Source organism: Natator depressus, chromosome 4 (assembly GCF_965152275.1).
Source record: "Natator depressus isolate rNatDep1 chromosome 4, rNatDep2.hap1, whole genome shotgun sequence".
Classification (NCBI taxonomy): domain Eukaryota; kingdom Metazoa; phylum Chordata; order Testudines; family Cheloniidae; genus Natator; species Natator depressus.
Window position 1 is genome coordinate 90,582,347 of NC_134237.1, and position 21,724 is coordinate 90,604,070.

General features: G+C 41.9%; 1 protein-coding gene across 1 annotated transcript; it reads left to right on the forward strand.

Moving 5' to 3' along the window:
* Positions 1–9,306: 9,306 nt before the first annotated feature.
* On the forward strand, positions 9,307–21,121 carry SGCB (sarcoglycan beta). Its single transcript, XM_074950091.1, has 6 exons — positions 9,307–9,630; positions 13,642–13,851; positions 15,116–15,301; positions 15,435–15,626; positions 17,489–17,620; positions 18,236–21,121. The coding sequence occupies exons 1-6, from the start codon at positions 9,595–9,597 to the stop codon at positions 18,434–18,436; spliced, it is 957 nt and encodes a 318-aa protein (XP_074806192.1). The 5' UTR covers positions 9,307–9,594; the 3' UTR covers positions 18,437–21,121.
* The last annotated feature ends 603 nt before the right edge of the window (positions 21,122–21,724 follow it).

Here is a 21,724-nt window from a genome sequence, read left to right on the forward strand (position 1 = left end):
ACCCTTAATTTTCCCTGTGAGTTGCAGTGTGATTAAACTACTGCAATAACTTCCTAGCAGGACATATGTCATATCACAAAATCATCACCATAACTGACAACTTGTGGACCATCTGAGCAGAGAAATGTGGGTCTGACTTGATGTTGAGAGTTGTATTGAATCTCTCACTATTAAGAACTACACTATCCTTCTTGTCTCTCTGGCTTGCAATTTTAATGTCAATGTTTACTTTACTCGTTCCTTCACCACCCGTCTCTAGTTTTGCCCTAAAACTATCTGCTTCTTTCACTTAAATAAAACAAAACTTATTCTGGAATAAGAGTGCCTTTTTCTGGTTTATCTTATACTGCTTGCAAAGCAACATTAACAAAACCAGGGAATGGCACTTTTATTCTAGAATAAAAGCATCTACACAGGGAGGTATACAGGTATAATTATGTCAATAAATTTCCTCATATAGACAAGCTCAGTCTTCTTGCACATTGATTACTGTAAACGTCTAGTCCTCATACACCTTTCAGGATTCTACCACTTAGTGTACAGCTGTGATCTAAAAAGATGTTAGGATACATAAAGAACAGGATGGAGAATAATATGGGAAAAATATAACGTTATATAAATCATTGGTATCCCTTCATTTGGAATACTGTGCAGTACTGGTCACTCCATCTCAAAAAAAGAGATTGTAGTATTAGAGGGAGTTAAAAGAATGGTAACAAGAATGGTTAGAGGCAAGGAAAAACTCTCATATGAAAAAGGTTGAGATTATTTACTTTAGAAAGGAGACAAGTAAATGGAGACATTGTAAAAGTATATAAAGTGATGAACGATATAAAGAAGGTATATGGGAGCTTATATTCCCCTTATCTCACAATACAGGAATAAGGGGACATTCAATGAAACTGAAAAGTTGAAAATTCAAACCTTTTTTACGCAACACATAATTAGACTGTGGTCCTTGCTGCCAAAGATTTAGCAAAGTTCAAAAATGGATTGGACATTTAGATGAATAACAGGAATAACCAGTTTTATAATAGTTAATTAACGTTAAAAGAGAGTATTGAAAGGGATATAAACCCTCATGCTTCAGGGTTTAAGACAATTTCTACCTATTAGGGATTAGGATGAGACTTTCATGGGAAGCAGATTATCCCACAACTGCCTATTATGGGCTTCTTTGACCTTCCTCTCAAGCATCCGGTGCCATTGTCGGAAAGAGGATACTGGATTAGAGGGACCACAGGTTGGACACAGCATGGTAATTCCTATGTTCCTCACTTCTCCTCCTTTCAGTCTATGCAAAATACTATTGTCAAAGTAAACTTCCTTTCCTGGTACTCCAACCACATTGTACCCTTCCTTGAACCTCTTCACTGGTTTCCCATCTTGTAGGATTTGTCTAGATGGGGAAATTGACCAAAATAGTTACAGTGGAAAAATTATATGCCCCGTTTTGAGAGAGGAGTAATTATTCCAGAATAAAGTGTCCATATAGAAATCTTGCACTGTGGTTATGCAAGTCAATTCCCCATGTAAACAAGTCCTTACAAATCAAATCCAAGCTCCCTTTCTTGTTCTTCAAAGTACTACATAAACTTGCCTCCAAGTTGCAAAGTTAGTTAGAGTTATCACTTGAGTGTTGTCCCTATCTTGAATCGCATTCACACACAAGAATCCTTAACTCCAGCGTGGTGATGTTTTTAACTAAAGCTGGCTGGTTTAAGGGGGTATGGACTAAATCTCAGTGAGTGCAACTTGTCAGCCGCTAACACAACCTCTTGAGTGTTACTAATCCTCCAACCCCTTCCCAAAATTCCCGTATGCCCATAAAACACAGAAAAGTTCTCACACAATTCACAGGGAAAGAATTCATGGTGCTGCTCATTTCAGTGCCATGCTAAGAATCATGGGATGTGCCCACCAAAGTCTTAATGCCACACACAACTGAATGCAGCAACTCATGTGTTATTCCTCAGCATGACCATTCTCACTCAAGCTAGGCTAACTCAGGACAAGAAAAGTAACTGTGACTGGAACTTTAAGTTGATCTGAGATCTTCTCAAAAAAAAAAAAAAAAACCTATGCCTATGTTATTTTCTGGACCCCAAAACTGAGCCCTGGGTGGACTGAGGTGTCTGTCAATAATCTGTGAATTTTAGGAAGGATAAATTATAAATTTTCAGCCCTCATGCTTGGCTTCCGTTGGTTTATGATTTTCAAAACTAGTTTCACCAGGAAAAGGGCTAAAATTTACAAAGAAAGAAAGGCAGCTGAGATTCCCCCTTACATTCCCCAAATCCATGGATGCAGTCTTTTGTGAAATGGCAAAGGTTGTCTCCATAGGAATTCATAATGCACTTTTTATTGTGGTATATAACTATCAATCCCAGTAATTTTAATGAGCAGTAATTTAACTTTTAAAATACAGAAAACCTTTTACAATTTATAAAAGTGATGATACCCTTGTCTGCACAGAATTACAGGTCAAACTCAGCAGGGTGGAGCGTTGTGCAGAATTTAGACTCAGCTGGGTGTTGTGGGGTGTGTGGAATTTGTGCATTGGCCCCATTCAGGTGAAAATCATACCTACCTCTGGCAGATGCCTGAAGAGTTTGTCTCTTCTGCACGTTAGCAACACCTGTATAGCTTGTCAAGACAGTAAAGAGGGTTGAAGGGGAATCTGTGTCAGATTCACCTGGGAGCAGAGCACTGAGATAGGAAGATTTGTGTCAGACCCCTCATGCCAGTAGAGATTCACATGGAAGACTCACCACAGGAGCCAGTGCAGAATTTTAAGTAAATTTACATGTCAGACTCATTGGGGGTGCAGGTTTGAAATGGATGGTGTCAAACTCATTTGTTGTGTGTCATAGAGGCGGACTAGTTGAGTGTCCCACTCACCATGGGGAGATGACTGGGGAAGAAAGGTAGTTTGCATGTCATACTCACCATGGCTGCTGCAGGTGGGAGCTATGGCTCAGCCTCACCCTGGTATGTATGCACTCTCTCTGGGAGCTATCTAAGAACTTCACAAACATTATTGATGAATTTATCCTCACAACAGCCCTGAGAGGTAGGGAAAAGGAATCAGAGTAACAGCCGTGTTAGTCTTTATTCGCAAAAAGAAAAGGAGTACTTGTGGCACCTTAGAGACTAACCAATTTTATTTGAGCATGAGCTTTCGTGAGCTACAGCTACTATGAAGTGAGCTGTAGCTTACGAAAGCTCATGCTCAAATAAAATTGGTTAGTCTCTAAGGTGCCACAAGTACTCCTTTTCTTTTTAGGGAAAAGGAAGTTACTCATCTTGTGCAGTAACGAGGGTTCTTCAAGATGTGTGTCCCTGTGCCGCAGATCAGAGATTTTCGGTAGCACTGCTCAGTAGGGGCGTGCATGCACAGTAGTGGTCTCACGATGCCGTTGGCACCTCATGTAGCATGTGCCCAACCTGACCTGTTCATTTCCTTCTTTACAGCAGAGCTTGAGGCACAAACTCCGAAGTAGAGGGGAGAAGGGTGGGTAGTGGAGCATCCACAGGGACACACATCTCAAAGAACCCTTGTTACTGAACTAAGTGAGGAGTAACTTTCTCTTCTTCTTCAAGTAGTGTCCCTGTGGATGCTCCACTTCAGGTGTCTGTAGAGCAGTGCCCCACTGTGGACGGTAGGGGCTTTGGAGTTGTGTGTGTTGTTAGAAAGAGCGCGGTAAGACTTAATATAGCGTCTGACATAGATCTTTGGGTGATGGCGTAGTGTTTTGCAAAGGTGTGCTCTAAGGCCCTTGTGGCAGCCCTACATATGTTTATTAGAGGGACATTGTTCAGGAAGGCTATAGACATATCCATGGCACACGTAGAGTGGAATCTGATCCCTTGTGGAGGTTCCTTGTTATGCAGTCGGTAGCAAAGTTGGATACATGTCGAGATCCATTTAGATAGTCACTGGGTTGATATTACACATCCCTTAGAGCACTCATCTGTGGAAATAAACAGTCTTGGGGACTTCTGGAAGGGTTTGGTTCTGTTTAAATAAAATGTTATGGCTCGTCTGACAATGAGTGCATGTAGGATGGCCTTTTGTAGGTTCCCAGGCAGTTTTGGGTAAAACATGGGAAGGTGTATAGGTTGGTTTATATGGAAGGATGTCAACACTTTAGGGAAAAATTTTGGGTGTGGCCGCAATGTGACCTTGTCTTTAGTGAACACAGTGAAAGGGGGCTCGACCATGAATGCCCCGATTTCGCTGACTCAACTAGCAGAGGTGATCGCGACCAAGAATGCGACTTTCATAGACAGATGAAGAGGTGAGTAGGTCGCTAAAGGTTCAAAGGACATTCTGGTGAGGCATTTAAGTACAAGGTTCAAGTCCCATGGAGGTGTAGGTTGATGGATTCCTGGGTACATATTCTGTATACCCCCCCCTCCGACCCGCAACATGCTATAAAACTCCATGGCTCACCTGTGCCACAACAACTAGGTTTCTGCATATAAAAGCCAGGGCCGGTGTTAGGGGGTAGCAAGCAGGGCAATGGCATGGGGCCACACACCACAGGAGGCCCCATTAAACTAAGTTGCTCAGGCTTCGCCTTCAGCCCCAGATGGCATGGCTCAGGGCCCTGGGCTTCAGCCCCATGCGGTAGGATTTCGGCTTCCTGCCCTGGGCTCCAGCAAGTCTAACACTGGCCCTGCTTGGCAGTCCCACTGAAACCTACCCTGGATCCCTGGTTGAGAACCACTGCCCTAAGGCGTGGGTGCTAGACCCGCCCTGGAGCAAAAGAGTGGGCATGTGTGGTTTGTTGCTGATGCAAACAGATCCACTGATGGAAAGCCCCATTCCTGGAATATTGATTGGAAAACACTGTTGTGTATGTCCTATTCATGCTCCTGGGAAAAATGTTTGCTTAGTGTGTCTGCCGTCATGTTCTGGCACCCCAGGAGGTAAGATACTGAGATGGTTATGTTGTGGATGCACCAGTTCCATAGTTTCATGGCCTCGGTGCAGAGTGAATGGGAGCGAGCTCCTCCTTGGCAATTGATATAGAACATGCATGCTATGTTGTCAGTCAGTATGCAGATTGACTTGTTTCGTATGATTGGAAGGAAATGTCTGCACATATTGTATACCACACGGAGCTCCAGAAGATTGATGTGAAGATGGGTTTCCATCGCTGACCATCTGCCTTGTACAGTGTGCTGGTCCAAGTGAGCGCCCCAGCCTATCAGTGACCCATTGGTCGTGATTATTAATGACGATGGGTTGTGTTGGAAAGGGATCCATGTGCATATGTTTTCTGGCTTCATCAACCAATGTAGTGATGTAATGCCCTTTGGAGGTACCCTTACTCTTTTGTTTAGACTGTGTTTGAGGGGAATGTACACTGTGCTCAGCCAGCTCTGTAGCAAACGCATATGCAGTCTCACATGTCACATGACAAATGTCATAGCCACCATATGACCTAATGGTTGCAGACAAGTTCTGATGGACGTTTGAGGACTGCTGGAGACTATCGAGATGAAGTTGGTTAGTGTTATGAATCTGTGGCTGGGCAACAATGCTCTGGCCTGTGTGGAATCGAGGTAGGCCCCCATGAATTCCAGTTGTTGCACTGGGGGTCAGTGTGGATTTCAGTACATTTGTTCACAATCCCAGTCTGGAACAAAGTGATGGTGGTCTGCACCATGCCTGTCGCTTCTTCCTCAGTTGTACTTTTCAGGAGACAGTCATCTAGGTACAGAAAGATCATCACTCCTGTTTTCGAAAGTGGGCTGCCACTACTGTGAGGGTTTTGGACAAAACTCAAGGGGCAGTGGAAAGGCCAAAGGATAGTACTCTGTACTGGTAATGATTGAGCCCCACCATGAATTGTAGGAATCGTCTAGTGTAGTGAGCCCTATATGCCGCCAGGGGTCCCAGGGGGGCCACTGCATAGGAAAGGGCATTGGAGAACAAATCCAGGGTTGCCCATACTACTGCTGCATCTCACGAGGTTGGCAGGACTTGGTCTTAATGGCATCCCATGGAGGTCTCTGCTCTGTGGGTGAAGAGTGCTGGGAAGAGAAATGGCTCCCATGTAAGTCCTCCTTCATCACTGGAGATGGGCTGGGGAGCAGGTGGAGTGGATAGCTGTTGTGCTAGTTGGCCCAGAGATCCCTCAGTGCCGAGCAACGGCAACTGTGGCACTGAAGAGACCTCTATGTCTTTGTGGTGTAGAAACTGTTGCAGAGCAGCTTGTTTCTGTGACGGCAGTGCTGTTGGTGCAGATGTGGTCTGCTTTGCTGCCAGCCTTGGTTGAGACTGTCAGTGCCATTTTCAGTCTGTCCATCGGTGCCAATGATTGAGTTAGTGCTAGCATTGCTAGTGGCACAGGTCTCGGTGCCGAGTCCCACACCAGGGTGGTCGATGCCATGAAGGAGTGGTGTTTCGAGCCTGTGCCGGTGCGGGGGGGCTTGGCAGAGGAGGGACGGTGCCAGAGGAACCTGGAGCCTCAAAGATGCAAACTTTAGTTGAGCTCAGCATTGAGGATAGCAACCTCCCCAAGGACCTCTTCTTTTTCTGAGTATCCTTATGAGGGAAGGTCATGGCTTGCTTCCTGGACGATTTGGAAGACTGAGCACGCACATGAGCAGAGGTTTTGTTTGGGGAACCATCTGATGATGTTGATTTTGGTCCCTGAGGAGAAAGCTGAAGGGACTTTTCCATCAAAATCACCTTGAGGCGGAGACAAATGCAAAGTATTCCATTTAGGAAGGAACAATCAGTTGCACACACATACAAAATGGGAAATGACTGCCTAGGAAGGAGTACTGCGGAAAGGGACCTGGGCATCATAGTGGACCATAAGCTAAATATGAGTTAACAGCGTAACACTATTGCAAAAAAAAGCGAACACCATTCTGGGATGTATTAGCAGGAGTATTGTAAGGAAGACACGAGAAATAATTCTTCCGCTCTACTCCGCACTGATTAGGCCTCAACTGGAGTATTGTGTCCAGTTCTGGGCACCACATTTCAGGAAAGATATGGACAAAATGGAGAAAGTCCAGAGAAGAGCAACAAAAATGATTAAAGGTATAGAAAACGTGACCTATGAGGGAAGATTGAAAACACTGGGTTTGTTTAGTCTGGAAAAGAGAAGACTGAGATGGGACATGATAACAGTTTTCAAGTACAGTAACTCTTCACTTAACGTTGTCCCAGTTAACTGTTTCATTGTTACATCGCTGATCAGTTAGAGAACATGCTCATTTAAAGTTGCATAATGTTCCCTTATAATGTTGTTTGGCAGCCGCCTGCTTTGTCCACTGCTTGCAGAAAGAGCAGCCCGTTGGAGCTAGCTGCTAGGGCTTGGAACCAGGGTCAACTGGCAGCCCGCCTATCAGCTCCCCTAAGTTCCCTGTGCGGCAGCCTCCCAGCAAGCTATCAATTGCCAGGCAATTCAGGTATCCCTCCCTGCACTGCCATGTGCTTCTTCTTCCCTCTGCCTTGGAGCTGCGCCCAGGAGCCTCCTGCTTGCTGTGCAGAGGGTGGGGGGGGAAGACGGGTTCTGATGTCAGGGTGTCCCTCTCCCCCTGCACCCCATCTCCACAGAGCGGGGGGGGGGGCAGGACAGAGGGAGCTTGCTGGCAACAGCTGCTGTCTCAACTTGCTAATCTACTTAAAAAGGCAGTGTACTTAGAGTGGGGTCAGGGTAGTTAAAGGGGCAATGCGCATCTCTCTCTGTCACACACACACACACACAGTGTGCGTCTCTATCTCTTTCTCTCTCTCTCACACACACACACACGGTGTCTCTCTGTCTCACACACACATGCATCCCGCCATCCGCACACTTTGGAAAGTGGAGGGAGTGTTGCGCTCCAGTGGGATAGTGTGGGTTCATCATGTTCAGTTTCCACAGGGAATGTTTGCAGCCACTGCTATGCTGTGTCTCCTCCCTCCATTCCTGCTGCCTTGTAGAGTGTGAGGCTACATTAACAACAATGTGTTAACCCTTGAAGGCTCAGCCAAGTGCTAGTTCATTATCTAGCAGTAAGGCATTCCCTGGGAAATATCCCACCCTCTGACTCCACCACCTCCACCAAACTTCACAATCATCATTGCTGTGTACAGTATTAAATTGTTTGTTTAAAAAACTTATACTCTCTCTCTATATATATATACACACACACACACACGCACACAGAGAGAGAGTCTTTTGTCTGGTGAAAAAAAATTCCCTGGAACCTAACCCTCCCTATTTACATTAATTTTTATGGGGAAATTGGGTTCGCTTAGCATCGTTTTGCTTAAAGTAGCATTTTTCAGGAACATAACTACAACGTTAAGCGAGGAGTTACTGTACATAACAGATTGTTACAAGGAGGAGGAAGAAAAATTGTTCTTAACCTCTGAGGATAGGACAAGAAGCAATGGGCTTAAATTGCAGCAAGGGTGGTTTAAATTGGAGATTAGGGAAACTTCCTGTCAGGGTGGTTAAGCACTGGACTAAATTGCCTAGGGAGGTGGTGGAATCTCCATCATTGGAGATTTTTAAGAGCCTGTTAGACAAAACACCTGTCAGGAACGGTCTAGATAATTTAGTCCTGCCATGAGTGCAGGGGACTGAACTAGATGACCTCTCAAGATCAACTTCCAGTCCTATGATTCTATGATCTCTGTCATGCCATGCCCTGGCTTACAGGTTGTACAGCGCGCACAGTGTTGAGGGATGAGTCTCCCCCAAACAACAGACACACCAGTAGCTCTCTGAGACAGGCATCGCCTCACGGCACAAGTCCCAGCATATAAACCCGGGCAAGCCAGGCATCGTGGCCATTAAAAGTTTCCCAACAGAGAAAGAGTGGGAATGATAGCAATTAATTTTTTTTTGAAAGAACAGTATCTAAGTAAACTAGACTTACTAAACTACAACTAATCTAAATATTGCTATAGAGAGAAAAAACAAAGAGGCAGCACTGCCACTGAGCTCCGTCTACAGCCGAGGACGGTGGGGAAGGAACGCGTCGTGCACGCGCGACATGAGGCACCAACAGCGAGATACCCACTGCGCGGGCAGGCCCCAAGCCAGCACTGCCACAGCAAATCTCCCATCTGCAGTGCAGGGACGCACCGGCACCTGAGGTGGACACTACTCCAAGAAATATCATTCTCTTCAGGTTACTCCTGAGAAACTGAGCCTCAAAGAGGAAAAGTGGCCCAGTGTCTGCAGCAGACCAAGGAACTTGGCACAGACTTCCTGACTTCCAATCGCCAGAAGACTTTCCGCACAAGCTCATGCGTCTTCCCTGTCACTGGCCCGGGGCCCGCATTTCAGGGTGCCAGGGTGTGTGCCAGACTCATCCAACACTCGCCGCCAGGCTGAGGCTGCTCTGGGCCAGGGTCACGCCGAGCGGGGCTCTTCTGAGAGTCCCAGGGGAGCGGCAGGGTGAATTCCCGACCCTGCCCCCTAGAGTTCAGGCCGGACATGAGCCGCGCGGGGTGCCCAGCCCGGCGTGAGGCGCCGAGCCCTGGACAGGGAGCGGCGACAGGCGGCTGGCGCGGCGCTAGTCTCCCCCCGCCTGGGCGGGACAGCAACAGAACAGCGGCAGGAGAAGAAGATGGCGGCGGCGGCGGGAGCAGCCGCCTCGGAGCAGGTCTGTGCCCGCTCCCCACACGGCGGGGCGCGCGGGGGTCAGCCGCCTCCAGGGCTCCCTGGCCATGGGCGGAACAGCCCCAGCGGCGCCCGGGCCCCAGGGAAAGCTGCCGCGGACGAGCCCCTCCCAGGCGGCTGTGCCGGCGCCGCCCCCAGCCGTGGCTCCTTAGGGACCCGAGCTCTCAGCCCGGCCGTGTGAACCGGCAGGGACACTAGCGGCATAAACACCCCCAGGGGAGCCTGCTCCGTGGCCCGCAGAGGAGCGCCCGACCCCGAGCCTGCCCCAGGCCGGACTCCAGCCAGCCCCTCCTCTGCCCGCGGGCGGTGAGAGCCCCGCCCTCCCCCGCAGCGTTCCGAAGAGCCTGTGGCCCCGCTCTGCGCCGAAACCCGTCTGCACCGTGCTCTCCCCTCCCCCAGGGCTGGGCTCACGAAAACCTGCTCTTCCCTGCTGGGGGGGAAGCTAATTAGAGCCGAGACAGTTGTCTGTATTTAAAGTTGCTGTCCGTGGCGTTTGAGGAATGGGTGGTGGCGAGATTGTGTTTTGTGGGGGGGTTGTTTTTCTTTGCACATTGATTTTCTGTTACTCAAGTAGTAAAATCAAACACAAATTCATAGTGCCTGATTTATGCTGAATTTCATTGCAAGCAAACCCTTTCACAGTTGCCTTTTCCTTTCAAGGTGATCTGAAAATGTTTCAGAGTTGTGAGGGTGGGTGAGGTAAAATCTTTTTCTGGACCATCTTCCTGTTGGTGGAAGGGACAAGTTTGCCTTTCAACCTTGAAAACCTCGAGCTCTCTCTCATATCCTGGGATCAGTAGGGTTATAACAGGAGCAAACTTGCCATATCTGGGGTTTTCGTTAAAAGCCCAAGCTTCTGGAGTCCAATGATTTCTTGAGCATCTCAGCTTTTTTTCTTTTTAAACTAAATTTCTAGTCCTTATGGTTTCAGAGAATAGTTTGGAATCCTGAACTCAGAAGACAAATAAAATAATGAAATGAAAAAATGATTGGCTTAAAAATCATTAGATTTTTTAAATGTCATGATTTTACAGGACCTGATTCTTTTGAGTGCTTGCAGTTGGCAACAGTGTTTTGTTTTTTTAAATGGTATTTTTGCTTCTTTATTATGTGTAAAGGCCTGGAAGGTTTTTGAACACTCCCCCCGCACCTGCTTGTTTAAATAAATCTAAAAATATTAGAGATACAAGATTTATTATAAAGGGACTCCAGTTTGTAATCAGATATTCTTCAAAGGACTACTAATTTTTAATTTCTATTTTTAATTGATCTTGATTCTTTGAAAAGTTTTAATTATCATTGTGCAAGCTGTATTACTGTGTTTTCTAAGGCCCCCCATCTACTTGCACGGGCAAGACTGATTAAAAGTGTAGTGAAAGAACTACATTTTGTATCAAGCCTCTCACATTACATTTGTTTGAAAAATTAAGGATGACCATTCACAATGTGTGCAGCCAAGAAAAACAATCGCCTTTTGCTATGCTATAATAGAACTTTGTTATATATAGTGCTAGGTGTTGGTAGGGGTAAATGACAGAAATTTAGATACTCATTAAAAATATTGAAATACTCTTCATGCATCTGAAGTGGGTATTCACCCACAAAAGCTTATGCTCCAATACATCTGTTAGTCTATAAGGTGCCACAGGACTCTTCGCCGCTTTCATTAAAAATGTACATTGGAATACAGATTCACCTATAGGAACGGTGTCTGTATATTTATATAACAGGAAAAAGCGGTTTTCCCATTCACATAGTCCGAATTTTGTTAATAAAATGTACATTTGTTGTAACATCTCAACATAGGAGTAAATGTCTTTTTCAATCTCACAGTTGATAAATCAGTATACAGCTGTGTAGTTTATTGTAAATAGAATTGTGATCATATGCTTCATTTTATTTAATTTGTACTAATGTGATGGTTTGTTGACAGTGTTTAAATATGACTTAGGCTGGGTTTTCAGTCTAGTTATCTGAATTCTCGCTCAGAGTAGTGGAGGCTAAAATGATCAAAGGAGTGTTATCATCTGTCTCTGAGAGGTAAAGGGGATGAGGGAGGGGGGAGAGACATACCCTAATAGTTCATCATCCATGGAAGTAACATTAGATGTGGCCTGAAGAGAGAAAGGAGTCACTATGTGCCCAGTCTTGCAACATTATTCTTGGGAGAATTTTGCGCCACTGCGCAATGCAGAATTTTGCAGAAATTAACATTGTGCATGCAGAATTTCCTTTCCCCCACAGAAATGCGCTGGACCCAGCAGAGCTCAGCTCACACATAGAAGACACTGCTGGAGGGAGGGAGAGGGAGCTAGAGGGTTCCTGGCAGCTGCAGTTCCCAGAACGCTGAGGGAAGGAGACAGTGGCTTGCAGGAAACTCCATGCAAACCTGGGACCAAGCATCAAGCTGTTTCTCCCTCTGGATCCCTGGACTCTGGGGCGGAGGGGGGCAGGTGTCTGGGCTGGGGGGGAGTGGGCATGGCTGGGCTCTGGGGGGGAGAGGTGTGGGTATCTGGGCAAGGGGGAGGCCCACGACTGGGCTGAGGGAGGAGAGGGTGCGGGTAACTGGGCTGGGGGTCCCCATGACTGGGCTCTGGAGGGGAGAGGGTGTGGGTGTATTGGCTGGGGGCACTGTGGCTGGGCTCTGGGGGGGAGGGATTGTGAGCATCTGATCCCCCCCCCCGGCTGGGCTCTGGAGGGGGGTGAGGAGGGGGGCAGAGAAACAGGAATAGGGTTGTCATAGGGGTTTCTTTAACTCTCTACTCCTGGGGGAATTTGTGTGTGTGTGTCTGTAGTGTTACAGACATACTTGCAGACAAGTATTTTGAAATAAATTACCAAAATAATTGAAACTGGTGTGATTATGTAGTTTTATTATGACACATAAAATCTGTAGCATTTTAAAATAGTGTGCAGAATTTTTATATTTTTGGCGCAGAATGCCCCTGGGAGTAAAACATTTATTATGTTTAAGTTAGACTCGCATGTGAGTAAAATTGATCTGCAGAATGTTTGCAGGATTAGACCTCAAAATAGCATCTTGCTGTATTGAAAGAGAAGAAAAATAGGGAGAAAGAACAAGGTACCATAAGGTTTTGTACAAAGCTCTAAAAATATGGGAGTCTTATAACCCTTCCACTTTCTATCCCTGAGAATACTTTATATGAAAGTATTCCCTACCTGTTAATTTGCCCTCCAGTAATATCAATGAAAGTGATACTGTCACCTTGAGATCTAGTCAGTTCAAAACAATAAGTTAAAACTATTTTTAGTTATACATGCCCATGAGTTTCCCTACCAGTTTTTTGTGGTTTTACGATGTTTTTTCTCTTCCCTTTTCCTGAAGTGAAAGACCCCCAGAAACAGAGAAAACTGACTATGCACAAAATGCTGTCAAATGCACATCATAAAAATCCTGAAAGATTTGTTTCTGTATTCTTTCAGTTAGCGCAATCTTATTTGTTACCTATAATTAGTAAACAAGTAGCATGATTTTTTAAATTGATGGTGTCCCTTTAAATTTTTTATTTTTAAATATTTTTGGATTTCTGTCTTAAGGACAACCAGTGAGATAACTTTATGGCTTGTACCATTACTCTTTTCTACATTCTTAAGTAAACCCACTGAGAGACTCACACTGTAGTTCACAGGGAATTAAAAAATAAATATTTGGTTGCCTGTAAATAATCCAGTTAGATATAAGGTGCACATCTTGTATCAGTCCCAAAATGTAAATACATAATGAAATTCTTTACAACTGAAATTTAATTAGTTACTGCAACACCATCATTGATTTATAGATAGTTATTTTAAAAAATCGAGAAATTCTTTATAACTGGTTTTAAAGTGCCTCTGTAGTGGTGTTACTTAAAAATAGATAAACTAAACATTGGGATAGCAGACAAATATTCCACTGGTTCAAACTCTTACTTTTGTTATAAATTTTGATTACCTGTAAAATAACCATTTACCTGTGCTTTGTGTCATGCTGTAGCAAAGTTCTAATGGCCCTGTGAAGAAGTCTATGCGTGAGAAGGCTGTGGAGCGGAGAAACATTAATAAAGAACACAACAGTAACTTTAAGGCTGGATATATCCCAATTGATGAAGACCGTCTCCATAAAACAGGCTTACGGGGCAGGAAAGGCAACTTGGCTATTTGTGTGATTGTTCTCCTTTTTATTTTGGCTGTCATCAATTTGATTGTGAGTATAATACTTAGGCTGCAAGTGAGTTTGGGCATGCTTGTTTTACTTTTTATTGAGTATTTACTAAATAAATATAAACTTTCTCCAGCATAGATCAGAATACTTTGGAAAGCACAATCTTAAAGTGAATTAAGGGGGATTACTTTAATTTTTTCCCTACATTTCCTGCTTATTTTTAGTCTCAAAAAGATTATTTCAAGGTGTTTTATTGTGGGGTTTTTATTAGCAAGAAGTCCCCAATCTTTTTTTTTTCTTGTCTTTTTCTTAGTATGACTAATCAGACCAATGATTTTTTCCTCCATTTCTTCCCAAAGTTCTCTGTTGTTATTAAAAATAGCATCATAACATTGCAAGATGTTCTACAGAGATTAAAAAGACAGTTCCTTCCACGAAGAGCTTAAACGCTAAATCTTATTTTTACATTCTCTCATCTAAGAGGCCACATGTATCAAGACCACAACCAAGCCTATGCCCCTAATATTAATCAGGAACAGGAATCTTCTGATTATTTCCACACCCAGCGCTGTACATGACAAACAATGCAAATTATTACCAGTGCAACGTTCAATACAATTATTCTGAATTAATGTATGCAATGTGCTCTCAACCCATCAGATCACAGGAATGTTGTATAGTTACTAACTGAACTGTATATTAGTTTTCAGAATTCATCCTGTACAATTTGCACTCTGATTTGCTACTGCAATTCACTATTTTAATACCCACCTTTGCTTCTCATCTCCTCATAGTTAGGCATTTCAGTATACCATCAACACTGAAGGGTCCTTTCTTTTAACTCAAGACTGGGTTAACAAACACCTTTCACGTTGAGTTTATTTAGCTTAGGATACAGCCAGTATCTCAAACAGGAAGATGTCTCAAGCCATCATCCACATTACTTAATTTCAGAGTGTTCAAATGTATGGAGAATGTAGGTTTTTATATTTTACAAACTATTTTAGATCATATTTGAGATGGGTTAAAAATAACCATATATTGTGATTAACTGCATTTCTGTGTTTTCAGTGGAAAGAAAGCATAAACATAGTAAAGCAAAGGAAAATAGTTTCTTTAAAACAAACTTCCTTTCACACACCCATTGTAAAAATCTCTAGTACTTAAATCATTTGTATGCTTGTGGTTATTTTAAATGTAATAACTAATTAAACACTCCTTTTAAAAAAAGTATTTTGACCACTCTGTTTTCCTGCATCTGTAGTATTAAAATAAATATGAAACTATGCTTGTGTTACTGTTTTAGATCACACTTGTCATCTGGGCTGTGATTCGTATTGGGCCCAATGGTTGTGACAGCATGGAGTTTCATGAGAGTGGCTTACTGCGATTTAAACAAGTATCCGACATGGGAGTTATACATCCATTATATAAAAGTACAGTAGGAGGCAGGCGTAATGAAGATTTGGTTATTACTGGAAATAACCAGCCTGTAAGTTACATCATGAGCTGAACATATATGGTAAACAATATGGGGGAATTGCATTATTATTATTATTAATCATAACTATAGTAGAAATGTTTTTGTCATGTTTTAAAATAATTTTAATGATTTGTTTCTGCAGATTGTATTTCAGCAAGGAACAACAAAACTTAGTGTGGAAAAGGACAAAACCTCCATTACCAGTGATATTGGTATGGAATTTATTGACCCAAGGACACAGAATACTTTGTTCAGCACAGACTATGAGACTCATGAGTTTCATTTGCCAAATGGAGTGAAAATTTTGAATGTACAGAAGGCATCTACGGAGAGGGTATGAACTATTTTAATAGCTCACTTTTTCTTTTATATAAAGGCTAATTATGGAATTGTTTGTTATTGCAAAGTAGGAATGCAGTTTGTGTTGTGACTTGGCCATATTCAAGTAAATACAGAAGTATAACCAAAAAAGTATTTTGACATGAAGTAACTGTTGCAAAATGTAAACAGTAAAATCCTGAAGAAAAGTTGTAATAAAGTTATGTTCTTTTTGTTGTACACTGTTGCAAGTAAGAGAATAAGTTAAGATAAAATAAAATGCTTTAACTAACCATCCTAACATATCAGGACCAGAATACCCAAATTTATTTTTCTGTTTGCCATTGGAGTTTTCCTGTTTGTTCATGCGCCAGCATTATTGATTTTTACAGCTAACCGGTCCAGAAATAGCTTGTTGTATAATTATTACTGTTCAGAGGTTGTGGAGAATTCAGATTTTTTTTAAAAAAACTCAATTCTTTAAAAATACCACACACACACGTGAGTACACAAAACCTGTGCCTATTGCTTTCTTTTCCTTGGCAATAGATTTGTAATAATCAGATGACATTATCCAGCACATTATAACAATTTTTTATGTGCAGTTAAACTGAGAAGTGAATGGCATTGCAGGGTTCCATGTTTGTCAGATTGACTTCCAGATCAAATGTGCCCCATTTATTAGTAAAAAAGATGATGTTTTCCAGCTGCCAGCATTACAAATTCAACATGGGATCTGAAAATCAAGCTCTGAGGTTTTTCTTCCACATCACCATCTGTAATAAAGATTCTTCAGGCCACATTAAGACCTGAGGGCATGGCTACACTGGAAACTTCAAAGCGCTGTCGCGGGAGCGCTCCCACGGCAGCACTTTGAAGTGCGAGTGTGGTTGCGCGCAAGCGCTGGGGGAGCGCTCTCCCAGCTCTCCTGGTAATCCACCTCCACGAGGGGATTAGCTCCGAGTGCTGGAAGTGCGGCTCCCAGCGCTCAGAGCCTGTTTACACTAGCACTTTAAAGCGCTCTGACTTGCTGCGCTTAGGGGGGTGATTTTTCACACCCCTGAGCCAGCAAGTTAGAGTGCTATAAAATGTAAGTGTAGCCAAGCCCTTAGTCACAATTGTACAACACCATTGCCTTCAGTAGGTTTACACAGGTAGCTGGCTGTGTACTTAGAATTTAGTGAACAATTCTGTTGATGACGTACAAGAAGGAATAGAATCCAACTCACTCTCTCAGTGATGTTTATGCTGCAGAAGTAACAGGAATAAAAAGTAAACTTATTTTTGTACCTAAGTAAACAGATTTAACTCTGAATACACACAAGGAACAAATCTGATGGGTAAGGAGGAATCATTTTTATATAATCACTTTTCAGAATAAGAGAGACTTATAAGGTAGGTTAAATTTGGCACCTAAACAACTTATATGTTCCTCTAAATTCTCTAGCACAGCAGTTCCCAAACTTGGTTCACGGCTTGTTCAGGGTAAGCCTCTGGCGGGCTGCAAGACGCTTTGTTTGCCAGAGCATCTGCAGGTATGGCTGTACTTAATCCTAGCCAAGTGATATGCAAGTGTAAGTTAGCTGACAGTCTAGATAGTTAAACTTTTTACTGTGACACCGAAATTTTCCAAGATAGGTAATCCTTGTTTCTAGTCATGACTCATTGTTCAGAGCAGTAAAAAACTGTAGAAACTTTAAAGGCATAGGGAGAGGGATATGCAACATGCATTGACTGTGTTATATTCAAATTTTTAGCAGTGTGGCTATTATTTAGGGAACTAATTTAACAAAATTACTGAAAGACAAGCAAAAATGGAACTTCTAAAACTCTATTTACCATTATTTCATTCTTCTTCCATATTTTTTTCCCTTTAAGATTACCAGCAATGCTACCAGTGACCTAAATATAAAGGTTGACGGACGTGCCATTGTTCGTGGAAATGAAGGTGTTTTCATCATGGGCAAAACCATTGAGTTTCGCATGCATGGTGATATGGAACTAAAGGCAGTAAGTATTTTAAATTAACAAAATTATTTCTAATAGCTCCATGTTAAAACCAAGAAGAAGAAAAATTAGGCTCTCTCATTTTTTTGGATGGATTCAAATCTTTAAATTCAGGATAAAAATATAGTTTAGTAGCAGTTCAATTAATTGTAGCATTATAAAAGCAAATGTAATAATTTAATTATTCATCTTTTGAAATAGTGACTTAAAAACTTTGAGTTAGTAATTATTTCATACTGTATGCTTTTTGATGTTATGTTAATGATGTGGACAATCTGGTTTGTTCTGGTTCGCAAGTGAAGATAAGCTTGGTGGGCTCATTGTATTGTGCATCACACATCTAACTACCACAAAATGAGTAGTGTGCTCGGTATTGGCCTATGAGTGGAATAGCAAGGTATGCTGCGGGTCAGAACTGAGATGTATGAGCACTACGTTCACTCGTGATTTTTTTTAAATAAAGTTCTTATGCAAAGACTTAAAATATAAACAAAATTAATAACCTTTCTTTTATTATCTTTAGGGTAGCTTTGAAAATAAACTATTCGTTTACATTCTTTTGGAAATAAATATCCTACTTCTATTAAGTGATAAATTGTATAATTATTCTTTTATTAGGAAAACAGCATTATCTTAAATGGAACTGTGATGGTCAGCACATCTCGACTTCCAAGTTCTTATGGGGAAAAGTTTAATAATGTTGACTGGCTGCGCTACAAGCTCTGTATGTGTGCAGATGGAACTCTATTCCGAGTTGAAGTGAAGACCCGCAACATGGGTTGTCAAACCTCAGTCAACCCTTGTGGAACCACACACTAAACGCAAAGTACTGGGACAAGAGCAGTCATGAGGAGAGTTCATTTACGTTTTTACATTTGTGTGTATAAAACAATTGCATGCCAACTATTTCTGTTTACACAACAGTTTATTATAATATTTATTACTAACATTTTTAGCACAGCAGTATTATGTCTGTTGCATAATTTCAGTATTTACAATAGAGTATTTACCATAATAATGGGTCTGATTTAGCAAGATACTTAAGCACATGCTTCAACATACACACTTGATCAAGTACCTTGCTGAATTGAGGCCAGTAAGAGAGATTTACTGGGGGATTGATCCTACAAGATGCTGAGCACATCCTGCAAAGAGTCCTCAACTCCTTGCCTCTGAAGTGCTGTTTTACTTCCTCTCACCTCAGAACTCTGAGAAGTTGCTGGAATCTGCATGGAGTGAGGTGTAGAGTTGGGAGGATGCACATTGTTCCACCTTGGGCTCTGCAGAGATTCCTTGGATAAAGCAATACAGTTTGCAGCTCTGTTACTTGTTCCACAGAGCCTCTTTTTGGTTGCGCAGATCATTCTTTAAGAAGCGGACTTTGGGGTAACTGTGGTAAGAGGGAGGCGCTGGCAGCATAGGCTTCATTGGAGCCATGCTTTGTGGCAGTAACAGGAAACCAACCACAAAGGAACAATTGGGAAGGATCTTTCCAGTTCGTTAGAGATAAACCCTACAGGAAGGGGCCAAAAGGCAATCTAGCTTCTTTTATATAGATGTGTTATATGCTGATTTTCAGCCCACCCTCAACCAGACCTGCATTTTTGCACCAGTAATTATTTAGAGTGCAGTAAAGGTCCATCATCTAAATAACTGCTTTGTAGAGACAATCTGTACCTGACATCCAAGTAACCTTTTCTCCATCTCCAAATAGCCATACTCACAATTTGGATGCAAAAACAGAGGCTAGCTTTCAAAACTATAGCCCTGTAAATGCAGTGAAATCTTTATTTAAATAGCTTCAGTTTTTATTTGCAGTTGATGAATATTGACTGTTGGAATATTAATATGAACTCTTGACAATTTTCTTTTGATTATTTTCAATTAATTAGAGAAAAGCATATGTTGACTTATTTGATCCTTAAGAAGACATTAAGAAAAATCTGTGCCCAACATTTTAGGCGGAACTGGGACAGTCAATTATTGTATTGTATCTGCTTTGATATTTAGAAGCTTGTCTTCTACTTTGAAAACCCATTTTTTATTTTTTGGAGGGTAGCAAAGCAGCATGTATTCAAATACATGATCATGTCGAAGTAAATATAAAATTAATACAGAAAGCTGAACAATAGCTATACACATAGACAGAAACAAAAGTAACAAATCCTTAATAGGAATCAAAGGATAATAGATTTTCTGGCTTCAGAGCACACCTATAATTTGACTCAGTGAAAATGGCAGCAGTTGCCCAACTGTTAAGTTACACATTTTTTTTTTTCTTTAGGAGAATAAGTTGCTTCTTTGTAAGGATGTGCCATACTTTATTCAACCAGAAGCTTAGAGAAGAAATTGGGAATTAAACTTTTAGGAAGCAATAGAAAGCCATTAAGTAGCTATTAAAAAAAAATTTGTGGATGGAATCAATTCTGCTACTGGGAATAGCAGTATCAATAGCAGGCCAATGGATGTAGGTGTATTGGAAAATCCCATATCATACTAGCTTGCATTTTGACCATTTCCCAAAACATTTATATGATATGCAGTCCTATTCTATGTGAATGAAAGAGCCTACAGCAGAATCCTATTTAATTTCCCATTGCTTCTGCTGTGCATTTTGATGTCTGTTTTTTAAAAAAAGAAAAATTCTCTAGATTCAGAATTATCATGGAAATATATTTCCATACATCAACATTAGTTCACAGTTATTGTTTCAGCAGAATTATTCATTTTTTTCATGTTTGAAATATTTAGTTGGCAGTACTGAAATTTGGAATTTATCAGAAGTATTTCTTGGACTCCCAGCATTATAGTATCTAAGCCCCAGCCTAGTTATGCTACATTTTTAATTATATATGGTATTTATAATATATTTTATTTCTGTTGCTGAAATGCAGTGTTTCAAAGGTGTATTGATATTAGCTTTCCTCTACTATATTAGGGGAACACAGTTTTTTCTTGGGTACCTTAATAAAAAATATTCTATGGTGTTCTACAGGTGAGGATTCAAAACACTGTAATAACACTATTGTAGGCCATAGTGATTGAGACCATTACTTTTCTAAATAAAAAAAAAAGTGTAGCTATTTACAATGACTAGAAATATAATAATTTTTGTTACTAAGTAAACTGGTATTTGAATTCGAAATTGAGCAGATGTTCTGTAGTTATAAATGTGACAGTAATCTAGGTCCCAATTCTGCATTGTATGGAAGCATCTGCCTAAATTTTACATAATGAGAATTAATACATGCTTAAAAGTTAATGCAAGTTCTTATGTATTGTGATGAATTGGGGTCTTAATGAAACCTTTGCACTTTGAGAATGATGGCAGCTTTTATTAAAACCCTCTTAACTGTTTTTGGAGAGAGAATCATGTATTCCAGTGTAAAAAATAAACTTGCTAATTATAAGGCTTTTATACTTGTTACCTTAGAGACTAACAAATTTTTTTGGACATAAGCTTTTGTGGGATATAACCCACTTCATCAGATGCGTGGAGTGGAAAATACAGTAAGCAGATATAAATATACAGCACATGAAAAGATGGGAGTTGCCTTACCAAGTGGGGGATCAGTGCTAATGAGGCCAATTCAATTAGGGTAGAAGTGGCCCATTCCCAACAGTTGACAAGAAGGGGTGAATATCAACAAAGGGAAACCTCTCCAGCGCATCATCAAGGATCTACAACCTATCCTGAAGGAGGATCCCTCACTCTCACAGACTTTGGGAGACAGGCCAGTCCTCGCTTACAGACAGCACCCCCAACCTGAAGCAAATACTCACCAGCAACTGTACACCACACAACAAAAACACTAACCGAGGAACCTAGCCCTACAACAAACCCTGTTGCCAAATCTGTCTGCATATCTATTCAAGGGACACCATCGTAGGACCTAAAAACATCAGCCACACCATCAAGGGCTCATTCACCTGCACATCTGCCAATGTGATATATGCCATCATGTGGCAGCAATGCCCCTCTGCCATGTACATTAGCCAAACCGGACAGTCTCTATGCAAAATAATAAATGGACACAAATCAGAAGTCAAGAATTGTAACATTCAAAAACCAGTAGGGGAGCACTTCAGGCTCTCTGGACACTCAAT

Bases quoted from the DNA above. Each gene is read 5' to 3' on its own strand.
- SGCB (XM_074950091.1), top strand. From the start codon at position 9,595: ATGGCGGCGGCGGCGGGAGCAGCCGCCTCGGAGCAG. The intron at 9,631-13,641 runs GTCTGTGCCCGC...GTCATGCTGTAG, and splicing joins GAGCAGCCGCCTCGGAGCAG to CAAAGTTCTAATGGCCCTGT. The intron at 17,621-18,235 runs GTAAGTATTTTA...TTCTTTTATTAG, and splicing joins GTGATATGGAACTAAAGGCA to GAAAACAGCATTATCTTAAA.